Below are 16,297 nucleotides of genomic sequence, written 5' to 3' on the forward strand. Positions count from 1 at the left end.
CTCTACAGATTTCAAGGCAATGCCATCAATAAAGACAGAAAAAAGGATGAGCTGACTCTACGGGCCAGCAAGCTCTGTCAGATTTAAAGAAAACCCCCACATTTCAAGGGTTCAGCATGCTGGTGATGCCAGATTAAGAATTTAAGAGAGAGAGCTGAACACTGAGAACACTTGCTCTGTATATAGCACTCCAGTAGGTGCTGAAGATTAGGTAGTTAACAAATTGAGCAAGATTAATACATTCAACAACACACTGGTGGAATATGTACAATTTTTTTTTTGACTCTGACTAATGTGAGAACTTATACACTTGGACTGACATAGAAGAAGATACCTGAATATTAAATCATAGCTCCATGTTTTTAAAACAGTGGTTATTTAACTATTTCCTATAGAAAATTCCAAAATTTAAAAGGAAGACTAAAATTTGAACAAGACAAAATACTTGAAGGAAAAATGGAAAGGACTTCCTTATGCCAGCGTAATTTCCTTTATTTTTCTTCCTAAATGTCACAGAATCACAGAATCACAGTATATGCTGAGTTGGAAGGGACCCACAAGGATCAAGTCCAACTCCTGGCCCTGCACAGAACAGCACCAAGAGTCACACCATGTACCTGAGGGTGTTGTCCAAACACATCTTGAACTCTGTCAGGCTTGGTGCTGTGACCATTTCCCTAGAGAGCTGTTCCAGTGCCCAACCACCCTCTGGGTGAAGAACCTTTTCTGGATATCCAACCTAAACTTCCCCTGACACAATTTCAGGTCATTCCCTCCGGTCCTGTCTCTGGTCACCACAGAGAAGAGATCAGTGCCTATCCCTCCTCTTCCTCTCACGAGGAAGTTGCAACTGCAATGAAGTCTCCCCTCAGTCTCCTCCAGGATGAACAGAACAAGTGACCTCAGCTGCTCCTCACATGGCTTCCCTTAAGGCCCTTCATCATCCTCATTGCCTTCCTTTGGACACTCTCGAATAGTTTAATATATTCCTTATATTTATCTTTTTTAGATTTCTTGTATTAATTTCATCATAGTCTGCATAAGTATCAGCATATGCTATACAAAATATACCTGTGTGATATACATGTGATGGGTTTAAATATTTCTTTCAGTGACATCGATCAAAAAGGTTTTGATTATATAACAAAAGCTGCATCAATATAAATTAATTAGAAAAAATAAGTTAAACAAAGAACTATTAAAATTTCCCTTTATCAAAAGCTGTTTCTTCCCCAAACTTTGTACACACACCATGAAGTAGACCCAAACCTCTTTGTAACAACCTCTCAGTCTGCAAATGCTGTCAGAGATGAAGCACTGCTGCCAGAAAGGCAGCCAGCCACGGCTGCAGCATAGGGAATGCTCTCCTGTCAGGAATTCCTAACACAACTTTACTCCACCACAAACCACCAAGATTGCAGCACACCCAAGGAACACACTCTGCCTTTGTGATGGATCTGCCCACGTGCACCAGTGCAACACATTCACAATATGTCAGAATTTATGTGTATGCTATGACTATGGGTTGCATTCCCCCATGCATTTGGCCCTTCAGATTACTTTTAAAACCAATGACCCTGGCATTGATAAAGTTTCCAGGTATTCCAAATAACTGCTTAGGTTTACTTTTGCCTGCTTTTTGGCTTACTGCCTTTCTCACCAGCCTTGAGTCAATCTCACACAGGACATACAAAGCAAGGACCCTCTCTACTCTACACTACTGTCTGCAATATATAAGAGAAAACCAGACAAGTAACCCAGTAATAATTACTTGCCAAGGGGTCTGAGGCATCTAAAGGACTAGCTTCCAGACCAATTTGCTGCTGTAAGTCACAAAAACCTTGTCTAACCTAACAAGTATCTGAACCCACCCAACTCATGCCAGTGCTGAACCATGTAACATCTAACTCCCTTCTAAGCCCTCCTCAGCTGTTAAGGCATAGGATCCAGTCTTGCTGCCAAGGAGAAACCAAGGGACTGATAACCCTACTCAGGCTGTGGAAAAGCAGTCTTAAATCCCTGGTTAGTTTGAGAGAGTCTGAAGTCCCTTATGTGTAAAGGCATGCCCACCATGAGGCAACTCAGGGATCTGAAGCTGGCCGGTTTACAACCCATGCCAACAGAGCTGCTCCAGTTTATATGGAATGCTTGAATGCATTCACTGTGACAGTCTGCACCTTATGAGCTCAGGTCAGCCCCCTAAAAATGGGCAAAATCATCATTCTGTGTCTGTTCAGAAGAAGACAGAAATATTCATTTGAGTAGAACTGGGACCTCTTCCTGCTGTTGCCCCTTCACATTGCCAGCTTTTCCACTATTCCCCGTTACCTTAAATCCCACAGATTTCTACTGAGAGCAATGAATTTTCTTCTACTATTTCTAACTGCTTTGTTTATCACCTAACGCATGTCTTCTCACACAAGTTGGGTGCAGCTCCACAGAAATTAGCAGAGCAGTTTCATGTGGGATCAGTATTAGGCTTTTTTCTGCTAGTATTATTATGGCTTAATCTTTTCAAACATTACTCAAATATTCTCAGATCATTCTCATAAAGTTCCTATACTCTCTAGCAGTATAAAAACAGTTGCATGCTACCAGTCCTTTGAGGAGATGAGAAATTCACCATTAAATGTGTCCTTGCTCACACCTTTAATAAAATACTTTTAAACACTTTCACTGTTATTATTAGTAACAGCCATTTGTAATGTCATTCTTACTCATTGATTAGGACCCTGCCGTGCATGGCACAGCAATGCCAAATATTCCTGTACCAAAGGGTTCATAACTTAAATATGAGAAGAGAAACCACACATCAATAAAGAGGAAGCAAAAAGAAAGAATAAAAGATTTATCTTCTACAATTATGTAAGTGGTGTTTTAGGAAAGAAGAAAGCTTGCAAGGAGCAGTAAGAAATAACTGTATGCAAGTAAAGAACAAGCACTGAATGTACAATCTGTGGTTTTATAAATATCTCCTATAACATGTAGTCGTGACAATAAGAGTCCTCACTGTATTAAGGTGCAAGATGTCATTTGTGTCTTGTTTTCATTTCTGTACTGTTTGGTACAGAATTTTGGATAAATTTTCCAGTTGTTACATTAGACTTTTTGCTGTGTTTTAATCCTCAGGGGGAAGTTCTCTATTTTGTTTTCTCACTATCGTTCTTTTCCTTTTTTCTTTACTTTGCTTTTACTAACTAAACCATATTCAATAAGGCTCTGGCTTATTAAAATATTAACATCAAATAGTAATAAAATTGTGGATGATTGAAATAATTGAAGTTTGATAAATTATCATGTAATGATATGTAAGAGAACTGTATAAAATGTTGGTTTTTTCCACTTACAACCTTTTGTGCAAAGAAAGTCTCATTTCATCCTCTTATTTTCTATATGTATTTTGTTCATATGTATTATCTCGGAATTGCTTTAAATTTTTTTTAGCTTGGAAATCCTGCCACCCATTTCTGAGTTTTGATTGAACTGATATATTTCTCTTTGCTGTTTGGTTGGTTTTTGTTTGGTTAGTGTTTTTTTACCCAAAAATGTGCAGAACTTACTGCACGGCATCACGCCACTACAAGAAATCTACTTTGGATTCAGATTTCAGAGAGATCAGAGAAATGGATACTGTATATTGGTTATAAAGGACAGGATATTTCCTAATAGCTTCCTCAAAACTTGCATATATTTGCAGATCTGTGCTTAGTCCCACAAAGGAAGAAGATCTAGAAATCAAATAGTGAAAATACAGTGCTTTTTGTATGTGATCCTAATAAACAGAGTTATATCCAAGAAATCAGAAAATTTGTATCACATAGAAAAAAGCATCTTTTTGTAAAGACTAATTTCTTGCTCTAATGAACATCTTTTGTTGCATCTGCAGTACTGTTGTTACTTCTAAGAACAGAAATCTCATCTCTCCCTACTTGATGTGATGTAGATTTAGACCCAGGCATGAGTTGTTTGAATGTCTCCTTTTCAGAAATCCATCTGGCTAGTTACATGGCAAATTTTTTACCTGCTGGGCCCTCCCTCTTCATTTTTTTAACCCTGGCAAACTAAAACTTTGGTATTTTCGTCAGACGACTCTACTATTGTCAATACTAGAAGAAATACAGAATATCTTGTACACTGGTACTTGTTGATGTGTTTTGATAATTTCGTATTGCAACTTATATTGCAAACTTGTCTCTACTCTCATAATTGTTTATATTACACTTCCAAATTCCTCTCTACATGTAAAAAGCTAATTTCCTATATACATCGGATGATACGTGGCTTTGGGTTAAAAGCACTGATTTAAATTCCACTGATCTCTTATCTCAGAGTTTAGAAATGAGATGTTTAGAAGTGCTATACAGTAATGAAAACTTTGCACTATCAGTGTTATAATTCTTTAAAATTTTTCCAGTGCAAAGATTTCACTAGTTGTCATACAATTTTGCCTGCAAACTGCTTAACTTTTAGCAGTTGATATTAAAAACCATAAAGATACCATTGCCTGCATCTTCTCAGTTCTCAGCTTGTAGAATGACTAAGAGCAGCCTCAGCTCTGATGGATGAAATTCTCCTTTCTTAAGGATCTCTTCCAAAAACATCAACTCTTCTCTTCCTCCATTGTAATGTATTGAATTTCTTATCTCTCCTATCATTAACCATTAATCATCCTTCATGGTGCAACACTTAAAATCTGAGTAGATGGTTAGGAAATACCTAATGCATTCATACATAAAAGAAGAGAGACGGAGAAGAAAAACTAAAGGAGAAAAAAACCCATAACTCAGCTCCTGTATTATTCACAGGGAACAGGCTTTGAGATGGAGACTGACTTTTCCTCTGTGTTGATGCAGTACTCTGTCAAGTGACACAGAAGCTGATAGGTAGGATATCATGTTTTCTCGCTCACCTGTACATTTTGTACTGGTCAACGTCTTACCTCAGCCTCATATTCCAAGGCATGGTGAGTTACGATACCGCCAGTTTCCTCTGACAGCGTTGGTTTACAACTGCAGCCAATTTCATATCAGAAACAGCATGGTAGTATCAGCTTATCTAACTCAAGTCTTCCTTAGGCATGAACTGCTTCTGCTTTCACTTAGCTTCAGATTCTTGTTGATGCAGATCACAACAACCACAAAGCAGGCAACAGCTGAATCTAATGAGTTCAGCAAGATTTTCATACAGGCTTTTCACTTGACTATAGCTGTTGTTCCTCGGCTCTTAGGTATGAAAGCATGAATAAACAAAGAGAAAAGGCATTTGTTGGATAAAAAGGAACATGCCCCCAGCTTTCACTGAAGGACACCTGGATAAGTGAAAAAGAATGACTGAAATTTATCTCCCACCAATACGCAGTCTCTCCGGTGCGAAACTAATGAGTGAAGGTAAATCTCTGATGCAAGGACTATGCCTTACTGAGAATATGTACGTGGTGACTACAATTCTTAATATTTTCCTTTCCAGCACAGTTCAATCCTGGCTCATCTCTACTATCAAAACCTATTGCCTCTTTAGTTTTACAATTTAATAAAAATTTAATATATTGTCTTTCAATATCTTTCCTGTAAAAGTTTTATCACATATTTTGAACTAATACATGAGAGTGCCTTTTTTCATGTGTCAATTTTTTCATAAATTTAAGTCACTACAGTAAAATTCAAACATATTCTAAGCATCATGCCTATTGACTCAGTTCACTTGCCAAGTGATCAATGTGGTCATCAAAACGTTTGGCTGAGAAAATTATTCCACTCCTTTCTAGCTTATTTGCACTGAGATCCAACAAGCATTATATAAAAGATATATAAAAGACTACACATAAAAGAGTTCTGTAAAAGACTTTCTTCCTGTTTTCTAATTCAGCAGCAACAGTAGGCCAAATGAAGACTTCCACTGATTAAATTTTTTCAATCAGGTGTTTTTCAGTAATTTTTTGGCATGGAAGTGGCCCTGCTGTGGTCTCCTGCTCAAGCGCTTGCCAAGCACCGAATGGTTCAGCTTTAGAGAGCAGAACAATGAGGATGGATTATTAGAGCATGGTCCAGGCTTTAGTAAGGAACATACCATGAATATGTCCAGCACTATTTTCCTCCATATGAACGCACCCACATTTTACCCTCTGATAATTTTTGTATTTCAAGGCTTTCTGTGATCAGAAAAGAGTTCCCCACACTTTTACTTTTCAAACGTAGCACATTTTTAACTTATGCATGTGTTACTGCTCATGCTATATCAAAAAAATTTTAAATCCCCTGGCTAAAAATTGTTCACTGTTTTTTAGGACTTCAGTCTGGTTTTTTATATCACTTCTCTGAAAAGAATATATTAATGTAGAGTTTTATCTATGAATTCTTATATATGTAAGTTTATTCATTCAAGTTACTTCAGTGGAATTATGAGCAAAGAGGAAAGACCACAAGATCTTTCTCTGCTCCCTTCACTACAAGATTAATTTCTCTGAATGAAGGGCTGGCAAGACTGTACCACATAAGTCCTTGCAAGCTGGCAGTGCAACATATTAATTTAAAATAAAAAGGTCAAGGAAAACCCAACATGGCAGTTGGCTCAGGTCACTGGCTGCTGTCCTTTTCTCTCCTACTCTCAAGCCCTTCACACATACACTTGGCTATTCAGTGAACCCAGACTCTGAAAAATGTGCCCTTTGAACTCAGTTCTCAAAAAAAGCTTTCAGACTAGCAAAAACAGCAATGCCCTCTTACAATACCATATTGTACCCTCAAATTCATAGAAGGGGAAGATCGAGCTTTGTCATGGTATCAGAAGTAGTGCCACAAGGATGTGCATGGGAGTCCAAGAGGTGAAAGAATAGTAAAATCAGTACCTGTACCTTCACTGACCTATTTTCAGCCTGCTATGTATAAATTCATTTAAAATATGTTCCAGCAGCATCACATATTTTATCACTATCCAAAAACCTACAACCATGTGACTTTATTGCATGCCTGCACACTGCCTGATTGGGTAGTCTCTATCCTTGCAGGTTTTTAAGACCTATTAGATAAAGCCCTTAGTAACCTTGTGCTGTATAAAGTCTTATAGCTGACTGTCCTTTGAGCAGGAAGTTGGACTAGAGGCCTCCTGAGGTCCCTTCCAGCTTAAGGTATCACAGCACACTGATACACACAAGCACACAGAACACACACAAATACTCTTCACCAAATTCCACCTGTATAATCTCTTAGAATTTATGATGTCATAGCTCTACTGAGTTTCCAATACCCCAAACTTTTGTCATATACACCAATATATATATACCAATATATACCAATATGTAATTAAGATCAGGAGACACATAGCTCTGCCTAATCACAGTTCTTAAAGTGGATAATATATACAACAGCCTCTAGTTATCTCCTTGAGATAACTAGAGCCTTGAGAGTAGCTGACAGAATTTTTTAGGATAGCTATGTAGATTAGTGGCGACACAACCATGAAGAATTATCACACCATGTATCTTGTTTTTCTGACATTTAAAATAAACTTATTCAAAAGCAGAAAATATTCAGTGCTTGCTTCCTATCAGTAAAAACAGTCACAAACATTTTTCTTAGCATGGTTCACGGCAAGGACACAAGTGTTTCCAGTACCTATGATGTTTCCGTACTTTGTAGCCTCTAATGCAGAGGCTATACCAGCTGACGTCTGGATTTTGCATTCAAAGCTCTCAAAAAAACTATTGGTTTACTGGTTGCATGTTAACTTCAAAAAGTATGTTCGTCTGACAAGGACATTGACCAAGAGAGACTAACTACTGCATTGTCTTCTGCCTGGTTCCCTCACCTCTATGCTCAAGCAAGACAACGCACATATAAAATCCTTGCAACATGGTATTTAAAATCTGCTTTTTGCATTGGCTGGATGTCTAATCCACTGTGATCCAAATAAAATAGAAAGACTCTTTCCTAGAGTACTAGGGAAATCTGCAGTGACTAGCTCAGAGCAGGTATTTACACTGTGTCCTTGGACTTCAGTGACACCAACACCAAAGACAGGCAAGTTCTTTACCCGAAAAAGAATAAAATGACAAGTGTTCATTCTAAAAGCTTTAAGCACTATTTTGTGAGTAAAGGCAATGTAGTTATATCCTAAAAAAGAATCAACCTAAAACATCTAGGGTATCAGAGCAGACTTACAGTGCTAATTGTGTTGGAAAAAGCAATTTTTTCAGTTGGCCTCAGTGCACATCAATGTGTATGGAATAAACAGTGACTGTGCTTTAGTAACACATCCCTCATTTGAGGGACAAATGCATAAGAGTATTTTGCAGTGTTCCATTTTCACATTCATTAGCGTCAAAACCAGAGCTTCCCAGTGACCTTGCTCTGCTCAGGACTGTTACCACTAATGGACCTACCACAGTCTCATGCTCCCAACCCTCACCACTCGCTTTTTCCACGCTAATGCACATACAGATCATTTGAGGGGAAAAAAACCCATATCCATATCTAAGCTCCATGACTCCCCACTTTCTATTCCTTCTCATAACACAAAAGAGTAGGTGACTTCAGCTTGAGTGTGAAAGAGGGAGTAAGACAATCCCAGAAACAGATCTTAACACCTATGCATGTAACAAATTGTCTGAGCACAAAGTTACCTCCAGGATTCGCTACTGAACTATTTCATGAGCATTAGGAAGTCAATGCCCTCCACCCCACAGCTCCATTCTCTAAAACTTGATAACAATATTGCCTTGTTTACAATTTTCAGTTTGGAAAAACAGTGCAAAGCTGTAATGAATCTGGATTTTTTTAGCCAAAGGAAGAGTGAAAGAAAAAATCCTAAGTTTTTAAAAATGATACTCTGCAGCCTTCCAAAGCTAGTCCATCTTATGATCTAGCTGAACTTACTGTTATAAGATTCAACCTCACTGTCTAACAACTTTCACTTGCTGGAATTTAAATCTAGTACTTCTTATCTGCTATATCAAGAACATGGAGAAGAAACTACTCCCTTGCCCTTTGAATCATCATACTCACTTAACTTTAATCACTGACTGTAACAAATTATATCATATCATATCATATCATGCAATCCATTCCATGGCATGGAGTTTGGAGTTTCAGTTAACGTAGACTAGGAGCATGATAACTATTTAATATATCAGATAATCCCAGATGCCGAGGGTGGAACTCATCACCATTCAAGGCAAGCACTTCAGACTTGTTATAGTCCATGAAGTGCTGTCCATGGATGCACCTCATCTTCAAGTTCCAAGTCTAAAACACCTCATAAAAGGCCAGTTCCTCTTCAGGATTTGGTGAGCATAGGGTGACAAAGCTCAGCTATTGATGCATATTTAAGAAACACAGACTCAAAGAATTTCATTTGCAGGGGAGCTTTGGAGGTCATCTAGTCCAGCCCCCTACCCAAAACAGGTGTACTATGGTCAGGTTGCTCAGAGCTGAGCCCAGTCAAGTCCTGACACCTCCAAAGGACTAGATATTTCATAAACTCTGGACAAACAGGTTCGGTAATTGACAACCCTCACAATTAAAAAAGGTTTCCTGATATCTTGTCAGAATCTCCTATTTTTCAACTTGTGCCCATTACAGATGTCTAAAATCACCTAAGGTCTGACCCCTAATACAATTAACAGGCTACTCTCTTACAACATTGTGCTACCTGCTCACTTTATTTTAAGGTCTTTGTAGCAAGCAAAGAGTCTTTAAACTTGTGGTAGCATGCTCCAAGCATTAGCAAGACAGTGGAATTAAGAAAGGTCTAAAGGTTCAAAATAGTTAGTATTTCTGGAAAAGAAAGTAATGAGAATCCTCCCCTCAGATGCCAAGAGTACAGAAATTAATGAGACCCATCCATAAAATGGTGGGTTTTGGCTTTCTGTTCAAAATCTAAGAACAAAGAAATAAACAAAATCAATTAGAAAGCCTAGTGGTTCATTTAGAGGCGATCCTTGATATGGGAAAGACTAAGTAAAGGAATTAGAGATGTTACTCATGAGACTACAGAAAATATAAGAAATTAGAGTTTCAGAAATGTGAGCTGCCCAGCAACTTCTGAGTAAAAATCCATGCATTTGTAATAGAAAAAAGCTCATCTGCCTGCTTATAATTCAGGAAAGATCAGTGTGTTATCAGTATAGCAGAACTTGAATAATAAATTTAGGGTGGAGACCATCATTTGCACTTCCCATTTGGTAGAAGGGCATCGTAACAGCTGTTTTTTTCTCACCAAAAGCAGCTGGACTAGTGATACTATTTTTCAATTAATGATTGTTACACTATGAATAGATCACTGCATGTAGGCATGAAAACAAACAACAATTAGTGAAAGAAATTCAGCAATGTAACAAAGTAGGTTTTGGCTTCCATTTAATTGAGGGTAGGGAAAGTCAGAGATGCAATAAACCCCTTCTAGACACAGTGAAATTTGTATGCTGAATGCTCTCAAAACCAATCCGAGACAGACTGAGTAACCAGATCTAGAAAAAGTGAGAATTATGGAAGTGTAGATAGAGCAGAGAAACAAAGAGGCCAAAGGCTTAAAGCAGTGTTGCAAAAATCTAAGAGGATTTTGTTTTTTTAAATAAGAATGTAATTTTGCACTGAATCCTCAAATGAATAGAGATTTCAGTTATTTAGAACTGAAATGCTGTCACTTAATGTCCTTACATTGTTACAGTGCACTAAGCCAAGCTGGTGTAATTCACACTTGGTTGAGTGTGAAAGTAAGTATTTTTTAGTTTTACATTCCAAATCACAATAGAAGAAGAGATGATACAAAAGTAAAACAGCCTTATGTTAAAAGACAACACTGTAGTGCAGTAATGCTTATGAACTCCATTCCATACATTAACTCGCATTTCATATTATCTATGGAAAACATCGCCTAATTTGGGTGTATAAGATGTGAGATCTATATTAACTAGCCTTAGAGCTCTCATGTACTCCTCTAGCATAAAATGAGGACCAAATCAAATAGCTGAAACAATGACCTCTGGGAACATATTACTACGTCCTTAAATCACACCTCTAAGACACAAAACATTCCCAGTTCTTCTTGGAAACAAATAAAATAACACCAAACAACATGAAGGGGTAATAAACAATGTATATAACCCAGGAAAAGCAAAATCTGCTTTGCACGGTACCTGACTTATGACAAACATGTATATTGATAATATATGCTCTGCACCTGCTATGAATGAATATGTGTGTGAATGTCAGCTGATGCAAACATTGATTCCGTTTAAAGCTTGGGTTTCTTGCATCATTCTGCTCTGCTTTGTGCTTCTTTTCCCAGACAATAAGCAGGTGAACACATTTAGATTCTGGACATGTACAGCAAAACATCAAGAGTTCACATTCCAAGGGCTCACCCCTCATAATTCACGCCTTGCAGTTTTTCTTTCTTAAAAAGACTATGCTTTATAGTTTTCAACACATTTACCAGTTTCACTGTTTGCCCCTGAATCAGAAATTAACGAAAACTTCCTTGCAGTGAATTGAGGGACAAGGATATTGAAAAGCTGATCTTTCTGCTTCTTTTGATTTTATGAAACCATATTTTTCTGGTTGGTGAAATCAGGATTAATTTCTCTGTCTGAACATGCAAAAGGACCTCCCACTATCACATTTGCCAACATCCCTCCCCTAAAACTAGAAATGATAAAATTGCTCTCTTTTTTTTTTTCCACCCTGTAGGAGTAAGCAGCCTGATTAGTATTTACCCTTGTAAGAAAGAAGAGTGCCCCAGCAAAGAGTGTGGGAACATAAAACTGTTAGAAAGAGAGAAGCTTAAGTCGCAACATTTTGCCTATTCATTTCTGATAGAACGTGTTCTCAGTGGAGTTTTATACAGTAGGAGCTTGAGATGTGCAGAGAAAGATAAACTCTGGTCAAGTATTTACATCCCACCTGGGACACAGGCTAATCAGGAATTTCCAGCAAAAACTTTTTCCTCATAATACATCAAATTGTCATTTTGCACTTACTGTACATTTAACATACTAAATGTCAGTGAAAAAAAGGGGGAAACGCTTAAATGTCAGTGAAGAGCTGAGGGGATGCTTGGGTTACTGAACTGCTCCCTCCCAGAACCATTTCCTTTCTTCTTCCTGTGCATTTAAAGGTTGTGGATGGTCACCAGGTCTTGCATCCAATGGCATGGTCCTTCAAGTCAAGTGCTGAGAGAAGTCTTTTTCCACAGCAGTATCTCAGTGTCCCTGGTTCTGAAGACCTGAAGCCTGAAGACAGCCAGCCACCAAAGGACATTTGTCCTTTGTGAAATACAACAAATGGAGGACCAGGACAAGAACTGGGAAATGAACTGAACAATGGGTGACAGGTGAGCAGACTGCAGACACAACTCTGATGAGCTGTGATGAGGCTTCTCACACTTTGGAGCTGAGGCTGTACAGACACTGACGGGTTCTAATCGAGCATCTGCCTGGGGAAGCCACTCCCTGGCTCCAGGGTTCTCTGAGAAAGCAAAGAGGAGACAGACATGGAAAGGAAACCCCTTGCATAATGCTTTATGCCATGAATTCCTGTAAATGTTCCACAGCACCAGCTGAGGAAGCAGTGCATGGGCTTTCTGTTCTGTTCACCGGAAAGAAATGTGAAAGAAGCTCTAAAAACCCACGGGAGGTGCATTTATTATAAGTTGTAAAAAACATTTGTACAATATGAAAAAAACAAAAACTTTTGTTTCCCTGACTTCTGAAAAGTGAAAGATGAAAAAATACATAAAACTATCCTAGAAATCCATACAGCTTTTCTTTAGAACTTGAAAGGCCCACACGATTCAAAAAGCAATGTATAAAAATTCCACCAGGATTTGTGTTTATTATAGTATTCTTCACACGTTCTACTGCAGTTTATTTCCTACTTTTCCTGCAACTACTGAAGAGTTTTGTTATCCAGCTCATCTTTTAGTTACTACATGATGGTCTGTAAAAGCACAGAAAATTCTGACTACTGAGGGAAAGAGAACATAAACATATTCTAAAAAGTCCACAACTCCATCTCTGATTATCTCCTGACATGCATGCTTTCTATCAACTTCTTTCAATCTACACTTTGACGTCTTGCTTTATCTAGTCATTGTTTTGGGTTTATGTGGCAATTAACAAACTCAGTTTTTCTGGGACTTTTGAAAAGAGAATGGACATGTGCTTCTATGACTTTCGTGATCTATTTCTCACAGGACTTTTTTTTTCCACTTACAGTGTAAGGGTAATGTCATCTAATTTTCCGGGAGACACGGCACTGAAGATGCCACATACCTTCAGAAACATCAAAATACATGCCACTGAAATAATTAATCTCTTTTGTACTACATTCCAGAGAAATACTTGGTATAATCAGTGTCTTCCTTTTACATACCTTGCTTTTTTTGGCCATAGCATAGATTAGAGAGGTATTGTCTTTCAAAGCCAAATCTCAGCTTAACCCAGAACACCCAAAAACTTCCAATTAAACCACTGGCAATATTACTAAACTGAAAATGGAGAATTATTACAAATACAGTAAAACATTTGAGTGTTTTTAAGCATATTTACAGAACACAGCACATTTTGTAGTCAGATTAAACTAATAATTAATAAATACTTTTGACATTTGTATTTTCACCACAGTCATTCATACAATGTTTTAAAATGTCGGCAAGGATAGAATTTTTTTTAAAAGTTATAGTTTGACTTACTGGGAAGTACAGAAGAAGTGATCCAAAAAGAATGGTTTCCAACAGCACCAGCCCTGAAGCCCTGATACTCTAGAAGACAAAAGTCAACACAAAATATTAGAAAATTCTCTCTGTTTGCCACTTTGATAAAGGTACCTTCACTTTTGTCAGTATAACATTTCCACAGTAATGTTTACTAAAGCACAGTATTAAGCTGTCTGTCATACTTGCATGCTCTACACTCTTTAATTCACAGGCCTGTTAGAATGGTTGTGTTTTACAAAATTCAATCTAAAAAATCTTTTTCCTATGTTAAATACTATTAAACACACGTTACCTGAATATGATTTGAAACTGCTAAATTTGCTCTCAAGTGTCAAAAATTAGAGACCATGGGAATTACAGACATGAATTTTACTGTAGGATTTGTTCTGCATTGTTTAAATTTCAAGAAGTCCCTTGAAGAATATTATGCTTATTTAATATTAATGACTTGGTTTCCATAATAAGTATGAATAATCTACAACTTCACTGAATATAGAGTGTGCTCTTAGACTGCAAGCGCATTTACTTTTTCTGAAATTTTTGTACAAAGATGTTGATTCATTAACTTATCAGGATTGTAAAATATTATGCCATTTCCTCACTGATTCTAATGTAGTCTCTCCAATGTGGTTTTCTTACATCTTAAAATTAAACAAAAAAAATCAATTATTTTCCCTAATACAAAGTGTATTCCAGTAAGTTTGATGATTTATGTACAGTGCAATTGTGCCTTATCTTAGAGACAAAACACTTGTGAGAAACAGAAACGTTACGGGTTAATGACTCAGAGAATCAACCACTGCAAAAGCAGGGGTGGATTGCTGAGATGTGTGAAGTACAGCCCAGGTGCAGAGGCTGGGAGCACCAGAGGATGACCACAACAAACCAACCTTTGTTTAGCAAGAAGCTGAGACAAATAAGGGATGGGGCCAAGAACAATCAGATCCTGATAGGTGGGATAATGCTTTTTATCATTCCAGTGCCCTCCCTCACACAAGTGACTCCAACATCATACAAGACACTGGCAGAGGTCAGTGAACTCATGTCTCTCATGACTGAGCAATGCTCAAACCACTAAAGAATATTTTTTTTCTTATTATGTGCAATGAATCTCTATATACTGGAATGACCAGCAAAGCAACTGAAATGAGCTTCATACAGAGAAGATGGAAATTCTCTAAAACATCTGATCTCCATGTAACTTCTGTATGGATATCCTTTTCTAAACGAGTCTTTCACATCCTGATCAGTCTTTTCTTATCAAGCTTGTTTCTGGGCAGCATGATGATAAGATAACCTGCCAGGGCAAAGAACTTCAGCATTTCCAGTTCTTCTTCCATAACAATAAATTATCCCATGATTTTCTTCTCACCTGTGTTCCAGTAGGGACCATTCTCTGTGAATTCTACCTATGCACTTCTGCTTCCTGCCCTAAAAGAAGTGTGGCTTGCAGAGCAATGCTGGAATTCAAAATGAGCTTGAATCCAGGTTTTGACTGTACTCTCACCTCAGTCTTTGATACCAGGAGAACAGGGGTTTCACCCAACGTTTACAGATATCACAGCTCTTCTAAACAGGATCCTTGGCAAATGGAATAGACATTCTAGCAGAGATGAATGCTATCCACAATGATGAGGAAAAGCTCAAAACTTCAAATACAAACAAGTACAAGCAAAGAACTATTTTTGCGTAAGTGTAGAGAAAAGAAAAAGAAATCGGTTGGAAATGGTAGTATAAGAATTCTCCCAAACTGCATTTTTGAAACTGTTCGTTTTCTCTACTGCAAAGAAAAAGACGTATTTTAACACTTGATTTTAATTTCCTTTTTTTCTTCCATAATGACCACCATAGCCCAAGAAGTCCAGGAAGAAAAGACTATCTAGCACTGAAGGGATTAACTAGAGAGAAGAAAATCAAAACTAAAGCACAATGTTTCAAAATTAATTTATTAAAAATATTTTATATTAGATATACAGGTATTTCCAGCAGTCTCTGGCTAATAGATTATCCACCAAAAGCTGAATCTTCCACTGTAAAGACGTTGCAAATACGAGTCCCTAAGGCATGGCTGAGGACAGGATCACAAATGCTTGACTTTATGGGCATCAGCAACATAAACAGCAGTGAATATGCCCACACACCTCAGGAAAAAAAGCCCTTGCTCTTTTAAGAAAATAAACAGAAGAAAGGAAACTAATGATAACCCAAAGTCTCCACCAGCTGGTGTCCACCTATAGAGGCTGCACAAATAAAATTCTCTAACAGAATTCACAGAAATCAGGGCATTTTAGGATAAAGCCCTCAAATTTCAGGCAGTGGGAATTTCTTCCACTTGCGTGTAATATTCGTGCTTTTTTTTTTTTTTTTTTTGTCTTTTTTAACAGCTGCTTGGAGGTTTTTGCCTCTGTCTTGCTTGTTGGCATTTATTTTGGTTCTACTTATTTAGTTCTCTGGCTGTTTATCTTGTGTACAGTTTATTGCCACTTTGTGTGTTCATTTCCCATTCAGGGTTTCATTTCTATGTTTACTTATTTGTCTCAGTAAAACTGTCCTTTCTGGATTTCCTTGTCTCACTCAATGGTTACAT

The 16,297-nt window shown here is 37.6% G+C and overlaps 1 protein-coding gene across 2 annotated transcripts in view; it reads right to left on the minus strand.

Annotated features, from left to right (window-relative positions):
- Positions 1-16,297, minus strand: part of GPR158 (G protein-coupled receptor 158) — a 194,078-nt gene that overhangs the window by 71,161 nt on the left and 106,620 nt on the right. For both annotated transcript variants that reach the window (XM_032100955.1, XM_032100946.1), the window contains exon 5: positions 13,687-13,755. In XM_032100955.1, coding sequence (XP_031956846.1) covers positions 13,687-13,755 — 69 coding nt within the window. The remainder of the gene's footprint in view (positions 1-13,686; positions 13,756-16,297) is intronic.

Source organism: Corvus moneduloides, chromosome 1, assembly GCF_009650955.1.
Source record: "Corvus moneduloides isolate bCorMon1 chromosome 1, bCorMon1.pri, whole genome shotgun sequence".
NCBI classification, from domain to species: domain Eukaryota; kingdom Metazoa; phylum Chordata; class Aves; order Passeriformes; family Corvidae; genus Corvus; species Corvus moneduloides.